Below are 12,932 nucleotides of genomic sequence, written 5' to 3'. Positions count from 1 at the left end.
GCATGTCACGATGATCATCAGGGCACCTCGGCACGGCATGTACGCTCGGAAAGATCAAGACGAAATATTGGGGCTCTTTGATTTACGGTCTCGGACTCACCGCGGATAGTCTGTGGGTAGTCTGAGGATTCCCCGAAGCCATAGGGATGGAAAACCGAATGCCGGACAGCTTCTCGGGGAGTCCGCGATGAGTCCGGGACTGGAAATCGAAGAGCCCCATTACTGGCCCCGCCTTACGTCCGACGTCACCCACTACGTCCGGAGCTGCCACGACTGCCAGAGGCGGAAAATGCCGCCGACGAGATCCACGGGACTTCTGCGGCTGATCGCCGTCCATCAAGGGCCTTCGAACAGGTCGGAATGGACCTGCTGGACCCATTCCCCGTGTTACGAGCCGAGAACAAGTGAATTGTCTTGGCAACCGACTACATGACGCGCTACGCAGATACCACCACTCTTCCGAGGGGCTGCACAAGAAGTTGCGAAGTTCTTCGTAAACGAAGAATCACTGCGACATGGAGCCCCCGAAGTCCTAATCATGGATCACGTAACGGCCTTTACTGCGGAGCTCATCCAAGGAATCTTACGCTACAACAACACGGATCACCGAAGAACGACGGCATACCACCTCCAAATGAACGGTCTAACGGAACGTCTGAACAAGATGATCGCAGATATGCTGTCTATGTACATCGGCGGTGAACATAAGATGTGGGACAAAGTCCTCCTGTATGTCATGTTTGCATACAACACGGCTATCCAGGAAACTACGCAGATGACACCGTTCGAGCTTGTCTACAGAAGACAGCCGACTACGATGCTTGACACCATGCTTCCACACATAGAAGACGACGATGTCAATGCCGACGTCCAAGAATACCTTCAGCATGCAGAGGAGGTGCCCGCCAGCTTGCGCGAGTTCGTACAACAGACCAGCAGCTGGTGGATGCCCGGATGCTACAACCTCCGACGTCGAGTACCACCCAGGGGATCGTGTGTGGGTTTGAACTCCCATCCGACGACGTGGACTCAGTGAGAAGTTTCTGTGATGGTATTTCAAACCCTACCGCATTCTACAACGTGTTGGCCTTACGTGTACAAGGTGATCCGCGACGGGGATTCTGGCACATGGCAACGACGCATGCGGCCCAAAGTCGTCCACATGCTTCACCTCAAGTCCTACTACGCCAGATGACGAATTTTTCTGTTGTTTGTTCAGACTGTCGTTTTTTTTTTAGCATCAGGTCGATGCACTCTTAGAGGAGGTGGGGAGTAATGCTACGAACCATGCATTAGGTTTGTTTATTATGTGTTTTGTTTATACCGCCCGGCCGCGACCGGCTGTTATCTGTGTTCCAAGCGAAGCGCATTCCATCTCTTTTTTTTATGCTGCACGGATTATCTCATTTGATAAGGAAAGTGTTTTGCCCTGTTCTTAATAGGCTAGTATAATCTTAAGCTTCTTTGAACTACAGTTTTCTCGGTGTAATTCGATGGTTCGAGAAGCAATCGCGCCGAGAGATAAATAATCGCAGGTCAGACGCTGCGGCATTCGACTCGCCGACACTCGTTTGCGCGCGTCACTTTGTTGACTGCTACTTCGCCGCCTGTTTGAGTGGTTAGGGGAGCACAAGTTCTCTCCAATAAACTCGTTTTTTTATCAATACAACTGAGTCCTCTTCGGCTACATGACTAAGGTGGGGGGCAGCCCTCCCGCCCCCCCTCCCCCTACTTCCCGGAAAAATGAAAACTTTCCACCTATGCCTGTTTGGTGTTTCAGGGATGTCCCTTTTGGTGTTGTCTTGTTCGCGCTGCAGCATGGAGGACCAGACCAGACATAAGCACCACTTTACATGGTTGTCGACATGTTCCCAATGGCCTGTTCGTATTTGTTTCGGGTCCGCCCGAAAAACAAAAAGTGGCTTTCGTCCACGCGAAAAATGAAAGCCGATCAAAAAGACTCTTCTTGGCGCCATCTTGGTTACCAGGTAAATTCGAGAATAAAACGAACCATAGAATCCAGCTAATGTACTGCCATCGAGTTAATAGATTACCTTTAATATACTGACAGTGGCAGAAAATTTTCCGACCCTGGATCTCGGTTTTACAAAAGCTCCTCCCAACTACTAGAACACTGTACTCCCGACGTAACGTTGAGTTCCTCTGCCCGCCGTCCAAACGCTTCACCAAGTGCCGCGATCTTTGAAATGCTTGTTTGAATGAGTTTTTAGAGTTTTAATTTTGTCGCGAAAGCTGTAAGGGCTGAAGCAAAGAAAGGTTTTGCTGGAAGTAAAGGCATTTGAGTGGTTTGGACGCCATGGTTAAGGTGGCGGCACCGCGGCACCCATCATGGGGGAAAGCATGGGGGAAAGTTCTTCATCTAGCAAGCAAAATCCAGAATCCGGCCAATCCGGCTTCCATGGCAATCCAGTAGGCAGTACGCGCAGCAATCGTAGGGTCGTAGGTGTGGTGTGAACTCTGGTGAACCTGCAAACTCAAATGAGCTGAAAGGAAGCGGAGGTAGCTCGCAGTGACAGGTACAGCAAAAAATGGAAGATGAAGAGTTAGCAGCCATACGGGCTAGACGCCTCGGCAATATTCAGAAGGAACTAGCCGTGAGTGACTTTACCTACATTCTTTTGTACCCTCCGAAGTGATGCAAGCTAAGCGGACGTTTGAAATTCCGCCGCTGGTGGCAGCGGGGCGTATTGAATTTCACCGAAATGTTACTATGATCGCGTCGCTCTGCCGGCGGTGATCTGGAATCTTGGTGGAGAGCCGAAATACCGAGCACGTCTTGGAGAAAAATATATCCTGTGCATTCGATATCACAGTGTCCTGCTTTTGTGCGCACTGTTGTTGGCGCCCTAGCAGGCTCCGCCAGAACACGTGCATTGGTCTGTGCTTATACTTGAACGAGTTTTGTTATTTTGTGTGCGCTACTGAAGGGTAGTAACGCCTTCCGCTGTTACAGTGGCGTGCTTTTTTTATTTGGTGATTGAGGTTTGTATAGGCTGAAGGCTCGCAAGCTAAAATGTTATCTTGTGGTGTACATTTACGCTAGCTGTTATGTTCTGTTTTTCCCCAGGGGAATGGGCCTCCAAATGCAGACCGTGAAGCTGAACAGAAGGCAAAGGCCGAGGACTTCAAAAACCAAATCTTAAGCCAAGCATTGACTCAGGAGGCAAGAGCCCGACGTGAGATTCTTTTTTGCCATAATGTGTTTATGTCGATGCAACTGGTACAGTACTAGTGCTGTTCTCTGGTGCTACAGCACCTGCATTTCATCATGATGGTAGTTGCTTCGTGCACCCATTTTTTAGTAGTCGTTACAACCTCTACAGCGGTAACCACATGGAGTGATTATTGCTAGCAACGCGACGGAGTTCCACAGTTGCTTGTCCCCGTCGCTCACCGAGGCAACCACATGAGTGACGGTGTGAGCGACGGAAAAGCGCGATTTCAGTGTTACCACGCTGCATGCTTATCATTTACGAATATGGTTATCAAAGTACGGACATCCGCAAGACTTTTTATGTGTGCATTTATCATGAAAAGCGATATACAGTAGAACCTCATTGACATGTTAGTGCAAGTGTGCTGCTGCACGTAATACACCTGAGATGCAGGTAAAAACTGTTGTGCATGCTGCATGGCTTTGGGTCCCATAAATAGTGGACAGCAACCTACAACTTGCCACATAATGATAGCTCAAACTAGTGCTCTGCGCATTCTGATAACACGAGCTGTCATTAACTGTGCATAAGCAGCTTAAGCCGCCCTTGCGTCAATATTTCGGCCCACATTAAGGATCTCCTGGTTGTCACAATTAACCCGGAGCCCTTCACTACGCTGTCTCATGCCCATGTGTAGCCCTGGCCTGTGAAACCCCCAAAATTAGAAAATTTAAATTGTGCACAAGAATAATCATACCAGCGGAGCACAGCTTGCAGGTGTACGTCTCAATCCTGTGAATAGTTGGTTGTTGACATAAAACAACTTCGTGCTTCACACAACATGCATAGTATGTATACAGTTAAACCTGTATGTAACGAATCTCTGTGTAATGAATTCCTGGATTTCATGAAGTTTTTTCATTCCCCTTTGCCACCCCTATTGAAGCCCACGTGTTTGCGACCTCTATGTAGCAAAGTCGTGCGGTAGTTAACCTTGATGTAATGAAGTCGCAAAGTTGACCAGTCTTTTTTTTTTCCACTTTTACTGAAGAATCGGCTGGAGAATTGCACTAATTTAGTGAATACCAGCCATACTGTGTGTAGCCAGCCGCTATGAAAACGTTTGGAATTGCCTAAAAACGAAATTCGTCATGATGATGATGAGGATTATGAATGGAGCGGCTAGTGCCACATTTCGTGGTTAACGTAGCAGCTACTTGTGGGTTTGATTGTGTAGCATGACGCCACACCAGGTAGCAAGGCACAAACTTCACCGCAACACTTCTCCGCAAACTACCGTGCGTTTCCATGTGTGAGTGCAGTCAGCTCAGGACTTGAAGGGACAGACAACTGGTTTTTGTCGTGTATATGTTCTCTAGCTCGTATGAAAGCCAGCGTTTTATATAGTGAGGTCACCACAACCAGTTTATAAACAAAGTGGCAGAAATAATTTTAATTTGGCACAAAGCTTTCCGAAATCTAAACAGTGGCGGTTCGTAATGTAGAAACTTGACACTACAATATGTATCTCGGTCATGTGACCTGCCAACCTTGCAGCTACTGAAACAGCTGAAACGTTTATTCACCTATTGAAAACCTTTTAACACAAGTATTTGTATAAGTTTAAATTGTATATGTATTTTTAAACATTATTTTGAAAATATTAAACACATGCCACCCGCCACTGCGTTGCTCTCAGTGTGGCTAACTGAACCTCCATGCCCAGTCCAGAGTCAACGGCAGCGTTCAGTAAACAGACCGAGTGAAGGAGCTTCCCACTTGTGTTGTAAATTTGAAGATTCTGCCTGAGTCAGGGGTGTTTCTTCTGCTGAAAGGGTGTTTCTTCTGCTGAAATATTCGTTTTCAGTTTCCAAATACACCAATGCCAGCTTAAAAAAAGAAAGGACACACCCGGGAAGAATCGAACTGCCGACCATTCTACCTATCGCTCATCTCAACAGATGGCGCCTCCGTGCAAAATTGTCTAGTGAATAAGCAAACACATAAAGTATTAAGAAAATCTGCAATTCACTATTTTTTTAGCTGGGGACAAGTTTTTAAATACCGCTTTTCATCTATACAGGCAAAAGTATGTTGCCGTGCTACTGTATGTCATGGTTGTGAACATTATTTTTGGGAGGACACATACGGCTCGCAGTTCTAAAAATTTTGATTTAAGAAGTTCTAGGGCATTATCAGCAAAACCATTTTGCGCTGAGGTGTTTTAAAGGATGCTCTTTCATTTGTGAGAGAGAGCATATATTTGACAAAATTAGGTTGTCTGTCCCATTAAGTGTTGAGGTGCTAGGCCTGCCTGTCGGCATGTAATCGAGTGTCTCCACTGCTATGTGGGGTATCAGTTCGTCAGTGATGAGTTCTGCTGCCAGAAAACGAAGAGTTTTGTCTTTTCAAGACGAGCAGCTCACAATTTTAAGTACCGTCATCGCCGGCGAGAGAGGAGAGTGTCGCCGCCCGGTACAGTACTCCAGCTAGCTCCCTCTCAAAACTTTTCAGTGCAGAAAAGAGCGGAAAAAGGCGCCCTTTCAGCATACGACAAAAGTTATGCTTACGTTACGTTTGTAAATATGGGGGTAAGTGACCTTGCCTTTTTGGAGCGCCATTTAGTCCCTAAGCTTGTGCGAAAGCAGCAGGCGCAGCTCTCGCAGTTTTTCACTTTAAAATAAATCCTTGAAGGGCGAGTTCACCTTCACTAATGTCTAGCATTATGGTTTCATTTTTGCTTCACTCACACGAGCATTAACTCGAAGCCTGCATGTAACAAAAACCTGTAGGTAATGAAAAATAGCAAACTTTTGTCAACTTCGTTACATCCAGGTTTAACTGTACATTGAATGAGCTGCTGACTTTGGCGGTCCAGTTTTTCTTACTTTACCATTACCAAGTTCATTGGTAAGATATCTGTGTGTAGGTGGGCCATTTACTGTGTGTATTTTTCCACAGGCTGTTTAAAGTTGCAAGTTCATGTTTGTTTATTTGCAGCTAACAGTTGTTTGTTTTTGTGTGACTTAAGAAAGGGAAGACGTTTGCATCTGTACATCAATAATTTCTTTACATGTGCATAAGTGTCGATACTTGGCTTATAGCAATGTTTTCTTCTAGATGTGGAATAGACTTGAATTGTATAAACAATATATAAGAAGCTTTGCTACAATATTGAAAAACACATAATTTCTAAGCATTTGATTTTGTTACTCTTGCCAGTGTTAAAAGCATGCTTTTAGTGAAAACATAAAACCTCTGGCATGTGTTATAGTAGACTTCTGTGGCTAAATATGCCAAATGAATTGAAAGCAGATGCTTGTTGGGTTTCATGCATATTTGGCAATTTAACATGTGGGAAATTGATGAATATCTTGTTTACAGTGAACACTATTGCTGTGGCCAAGCCTGAAAAAGCTGCCCTTGTGGAAAACATGATAATGAGAATGGTTCAGATGGGACAGATCCAGAGCAAGGTACGTTATCTCACTGTCTACATTGGCACCTTCCTTGGGATCAGGTTGTTTGTGCCGCATCATAACTAGCAGTATATTCTTTGCTTGAGAGAGACTTTTGATGCTCCTTGATGCTTTTAAAAGGACCTTGAAGCACCTTGCACCTACGTTTTGGAGTGCATAAGGCCCAGCAAAGCACAGTTTGTGTAATCGCCTCCACAGGAATTCCTAAGCAAAAAAAAATTTTTTTTTCCTTCTCCCACATGTCATTTGTAATGCTGTGCAAGTTATGGCAGTACCTGCCCGGGATGGTACCCCCTGTTTTCTAATCAGCGAAGATATCATTCCGCTTCCAGTTTATGCTTCTATTTCAACAGAGTGGTGCCAATAGTTCAAAGTACCAAAGTTCTGCTATTAATCATTCAGGATTGGTGCTCGCGACATTGCTTATGAGCTTTTTTTCGCAATTTCTCCATGCATTTTAACACCAGAAAAGAAAAAAAAGCATATGCTATGCTGTGCTGCATAGTTGGATTGAAGGTCTTATTGATTCCAGGGCAACTTTATTGCAGAAAAAAAAGCAATACATGCTCTGCTGAATATGTGGAGTGTATTTTCGTGGTGAGCTGCTTTGCTCTAGAGCTGCCTGATATGGCTGCAGTAGTCGATGCATTTGTCAACTAGCGTGAATGCTTCAAAGTTTCTGAGATGTGTTAAGTGAAGGCTAAACCATAGACAAACATGATTGCACGTAAGTGAGCTGTAGGCAACACTAAGAGTGCCAGTGTTTGCGAAGCCAGTTGATAAGGCCAGGGTGATGCTCGCTCATCACTGGAAGTGTGTGGGGAAAAGGCTGCCTTTTAGCAGAGATCTTTGCTTTGTGATGCGTAAACACAATGAGGATGCAAAAGTGTGGCAGTGATTTAAAATAAGCTCAAAAAAGGGGTTACAAACCTTGCAGTGTAATTCTGAGCTTTCTGCTGTTTATGAAAAAGTCATATTCCTGTGATGTGTCCATGAACGTGTAATCATGATCTGGCAAGTTTATTTTCTACTTTCAAGTGTGCTTCAGTGTTCCTTTAAATGAGCAGTAATTTCATATATGTCCAGCATATAGATTCTGATGACTGTCTTGCTTTTGATAAAATAATTGAATTAGAATCCTGTGCATATTTCGTACTGGCTTGAAGTGTGGACAGGTTTAAATCTAAAAGTGACCTTCTCAATATTGCAGCTTCAGGAGTCTAATCTTATCAGCTTACTGGAAAGGGTCAGCGAGCAGACACAGAAGAAGACCACTGTGAAGGTGGGTGCCCTAGAGTCATAACCGCCTTTGCATGCCTTTTATCCGCAAATGGGTCAGTCACTGCACGACAGGATTGAGTGAAATACTTGGCCATTCAGCTGAATTACAGTATCAGCTGCTTAGTGAGCTCAGTTTTACAGATGTGGCCAGTGTAGTGAGCTTTGCCACAATTTGGTGTACACTGAGCAATTCAGTGGTTTTCCCGTTAGGGGTGCATCCGTCACGGATGTGCCTGTACAGTGCAGGGAATTTTCACTGGAAATGCTTCCTCAGACTCCCTGCCAAACCTGCTATGCAAAAGACAAGTATGAAACCTGAAATACGTCTGGCTAACATGGATGTGTCTGACGTGTGACACGATTAGGTGCCAGCAAACGTGAGGCCTCGTTACATAAAAAAAGAAAACCAAAACGATTAATTTCCATGTTGCTATTATTCCAGTTACTTAGTTCAAGCAGATAGGAACAGGCTGTTACTGGTAACCTTCTATAGGTGTGTTTACATGAATGCAGCAGTAGCACATCGTATTCGTTTTTTGAGCGCATCACATTCATGTAGACGGGACCAATGCGCTAGGGAGTCGCATCTTGCTAGTGCGGCAGGCGGAAGTAGGTTGGGGCGCACTGTGCGGGAGGAAAGCGGAAACCGTCTCAGAGGAGAGCGAGCAGGTGTTTTGCAGCCCTGGAACGGCAGCTGATGCGCTACATGTAAACACAAGAGCATCGTGTTAACCAAATGCGCTAGGAAATTCACTGCGGTACTGCCGCATCCATGTAAACGACCTTTATGTATAACCTTCCTTAGATATAAGAGCCTGTAAAGGAATATTTAAGACAATGCTAGTGGATGTCACTCACAGTGGTCTCATTTCTAAACCTTAGCTTGCCTCTGTAGTGCACACTAGGGGAAGCGGAAGAAATTGGGGGGCAGTTACAGTCACTGGAAGTAGTTGCATTGCCACCTGATTGCATAGCATGTTTGTAAACAGCTCCTTGAGGAGGAAAAAATAGCCTATACACGCGCCAGCTTAACATGTGTTCCCGGTTGCTGCATTAATTTTGCTCACTGTGTCACCGTGCTGGTGAATATCCTTGTCACATTTGTTACACGTCATGCTGTGCAGTTTTTTTTTTGTTTTGTTTTTTTTTTTCTAATGCGAAACTATTGAATTTTGAAAGCAAGCACAAAACCAATTAATTAGATAAGGGCAGGCAAATTGGCTTAATTCGAAAGATCGGGTGACATTTCTCACTAAAGTTTTGTTGTTCTGTGGAAAACAGTGCTTTCATTCCAAAGAAATTTGCATTTTGGAGGGCGGATTTCAGATTACTTGCTCTCTTCCTAACCTCCATTTCATGCTGAAATTTCTTTTTGGTGTACGTGGGACAGCAGATAAAAATTTTCAGTGTGCTTGGGCTTCGCTTTCAGGTGTGGAATGTTATAGCATTATCAAGCCCTGTTCGCATCCCATGAAAACCTGCCTCTGCCTTCATTCCATCTGTTAGCGCAACGCCTTATGACCCTGGAAATTTCAGTGGGCACCGCAAGGTGCTGCTACGGGGTTTTTCGCTCACAGTCAGCGCTGTCACCACCAGCTTTTCTGGGAAACGGGGCCCTTAATTCTACACGTTACAAATGGCTGGTCAGTATGCTGATGACATTACATGTCTGGCATTACATTGCAGACATTAATAGACATCTGGCAGGAATTTAAAATTTACCTAGTAAAGCCTAGAGGAGTGTTTCACCTCTGTTGCCTCTGGAATGGTGTGACCGCAGGTACCTTGCTTGTTTCAGACAATGAACCTCCAGCTTACCATCATTTAGGTTCATCATTGTAACACCCCTGTCACACGACAAATCTAATGTCATTCAAAGTGAATGACATTAGCTGTTAATGACATTCGGTTTGGCTGCGCGGGTCTACATGGCGAAACAAATGCCATTTGGGAGTGATAGTGGTGACAATTAGCGAGCTCGCATAACTGCAAAATTATATTTCGAGTGCATCTACAGTGTTTTCATAGATTATATCTTTTTAAACCATAATAAAGGATTATTTAAAAAAATAAAAATAAGACAATCACCGGTTTAGGTGACATCAGTAGACATCACAAGCCGAGACAAGTCTGCAAAAAATCCGTACCAGGGTAGCGCGCGCATTGGGGACAAGATTTTCTTTTTTGTTAGTACTTAGTACAAGGAAAACAACATGAAGGGGAAAATATAAGTTTGCTAACACTTTTTAGAAACAGTCTTCTTTGGTTTATTACTGAACTTTCTTCTCTAGTGGCACACCACTGCTGTCGAGGCTACTCATTTGGCCGCTAGCTGAGGTCTGGGACCTCAGTCAGCCGCTAAATGTCATTTGCTTCAAATGTTGTTCGGTATTCTCGTGTAGCGCTGAATTAATGACATTTAGAGCGAATGACATTTGCTCTAAATGTCATTAAATCTGCCGTGTGACAGGGGTATTACTTAACATTCAGTGTTGCATTGAGAAAAAAGATGTTCTGAATTTCTGATACTATTTCTTTGACTTTTGATTACACATGGCCAGAGTAGAGTTTGCGGTGCTTTCAAGACACTCTGTTACAAGAGCCACACAAAAGTGGTACCATGTCCTCATTAATGTGTTTTGTTTCAAACAGCACCAGCCGATTTGTGTAGGTCCTGGTGGCATCATTCTGTGAAGCACGGAAAATGCCTCTAGGTGTTGCATACCTATCTATGCTTCATTTGTGTTAAACTAGGCATGTTTGTTATTCTACTGTAGAAGCAAAGTTGTGTTGTTTTCATTGTCCCTTTGATCACACCCCTAATAAAATATTTCAACTCAGTTTTAACACAAGCAAAATTTACTCATGCCAACTCTATTTTGTTTGCTCTGTTGGTTTTTGTGTGTTTTTATTGTGATGTAAAGAACATGGCCTTTGTATTTGCAGTTTGACCGTCGCAGGGCTGGCATGGACTCGGATGATGAGTACTGAGGCAAGATGCAAGTGTTTTGTAAAAGAACCAAAATCAGCTCATCTCGGTAATATTAAATGGTCCCAGAGAACTCATAGTTTTCAAGTTGTTTTTTATTGTAACATGCGATTGCTTTTTATGCATACTTGGCTCTTTTCCATTTGTGCATGGCAAATTTAATGAGGTCACGCCACAAGAATGCAGTTTTTTATTTTTCAGTGATACCCCAGCATAATTACCGTATTTTCCGTTCTATAAGTCGCACCCCCCTCAAAACGGCAGTTATTTGGAAAAAAAAAAGTACATAAGTCGCACCGGTGTATAAGTGTGTACAAAACGCACTTGTTAATCAGGTAAACCCGCAGAGGGTCAGTTCGTAGAAAGTTCAGCGAAAGTACATGGTTTCGGCGGCCGCCGCCTCTGAACGCATCCCCCGGTAAGCAGTGCTAGACGTGCATATACCGTCCAAAGTCTAGACAGAGCTAACTTCTCAAAAATAATTTATTGATACACACAGATGGCACGTACTTAGACTGCGTTTAGGCAAAACCATCAAAGCCTTCTTCCTCCGACTTGCTAAAAGATAATTCATTCATTAAAACCATAGAGCTGTGTCTCTTAACGTGCACTGACATCACGCAGCGCACAGGCACCTTTTCGAGCGCGGACCACGTGCAGCTGCTGCGTACCAAATGAATTCCATACATAAGTTGCACCGGTAGATAAGATGCACCAACGAAAATTTCAGAAAAAAACTGCGGCTTATACACTGGAAAATACGGTAAAAGAAGCGTATTTAGGTTGCGCCACTGTGACACTGGAGCTGCAGCACCAATGTGCTTGTGAGCTAAGAGTATTTCTTGCATTTAGTTATCAAGTCTGTTTAATAAATTCGCATTGCAGTGGGCCCTTAGTTCTTTAAATTTCAGTGACAAGCCCAGCTCATTCAAAGCTTCCTCCGTGTCGGCATGTACTTTACAAAATATTTTGTTTTTTATCTGGGTGATATCTTCAAAATTAGTTCACTCTGTCGAGAGAAATGCCATGTTTGGGCTTCATTTTAAAGAAAAACTATGCAAACAAAAAAAATGGTGGTCTTTTTTCTTTTTTTAACAAAATATTTTCGACAGTCGATAGGCCCCTCTTGCTGCTAGGGCAGCAAATGTTTTGCCAAGGAGTGCAGCATGTGGGGACAGATAGTTTTCATGTTTTCATAAGGGAGCATTGATGTTTTGAAAGTGCTAGAAAGCTGAATTTATAGCTGCATGTTCGTTACGTGCACAGAAACATTTTCTTTTTATTTGTGGTGTGTTCAGAATCAGTGGGGGAAAGAATATAGTCATTACACTGGTACACACGGTTGCATTCAAATTACATGTACAGCTGATGCACAATTGCAGTTCTTCGAGACTATGATAGCAAGAGCAAAACAAAGACATGTTTTTATCCTACCAGCACCTAAAAATCAATCTAAAATTACGGGGCTGCAATTTGCATAAGAATTAAATTGAGTGCCACAAGCAGAGCAAAATAGGGGAGACCCTGTTCTAAGTAATTACAAGTTCAAGAGTAATTAGTAGAAGCTTTGCAGAATGGTGTCAAATGATGGCAGTGGAGCAGCTGGCAGTATTGTATGTTGAGCCCTAGGCATGAGCACGAGGATAGTCCGCAGGCAACCCCTTACAACGGAGTCATCACAGGAATAGTACACATCTTTGGCTGTTTACAGGCTGTCTGAGGACTGATAATTAAAGAGTGCATAAATTGTTAAAAAAAATCAGCATACAATTGATTCTGGTTAATTTAACAGTGGTGAGTTTAATCAAATTAAGCAGAAGATCGAATTGACTGAAGTAATAATGTATGTAGTGCAATGTATTGTTAATAAGCTCGTGTTAAGGTATGTAATGTACTGTTGTACATGTAATTTTCACGTGTCTTGTAGTGTGTGTAATGTATTTGTTCAGCTGGTTCAGCACAAGTGATAAAATTGAATTGACCAAGGCAAAATTAATGAGGTTATTA

The 12,932-nt window shown here is 43.6% G+C and overlaps 1 protein-coding gene across 1 annotated transcript; it reads left to right on the top strand.

Moving 5' to 3' along the window:
* The first annotated feature begins 2,414 nt into the window (after positions 1-2,414).
* On the top strand, positions 2,415-10,998 carry Pdcd-5 (programmed cell death 5). The gene is made up of 5 exons (XM_077686599.1): positions 2,415-2,615; positions 3,089-3,197; positions 6,561-6,652; positions 7,866-7,937; positions 10,883-10,998. Exons 1-5 carry the CDS (start codon positions 2,550-2,552, stop codon positions 10,925-10,927), a joined length of 384 nt encoding a protein of 127 aa, XP_077542725.1. The 5' UTR covers positions 2,415-2,549; the 3' UTR covers positions 10,928-10,998.
* Positions 10,999-12,932: the final 1,934 nt, after the last annotated feature.

This window comes from Haemaphysalis longicornis, unplaced genomic scaffold (genome assembly GCF_048455015.1).
Source record: "Haemaphysalis longicornis isolate Haplotype H1 unplaced genomic scaffold, Haemaphysalis longicornis Haplotype H1 scaffold_1, whole genome shotgun sequence".
NCBI classification, from domain to species: Eukaryota; Metazoa; Arthropoda; class Arachnida; order Ixodida; family Ixodidae; genus Haemaphysalis; species Haemaphysalis longicornis.
The sequence above is the reverse complement of the archived record's forward strand: the minus strand, read 5'-3'. Positions and strand labels throughout refer to the sequence as shown.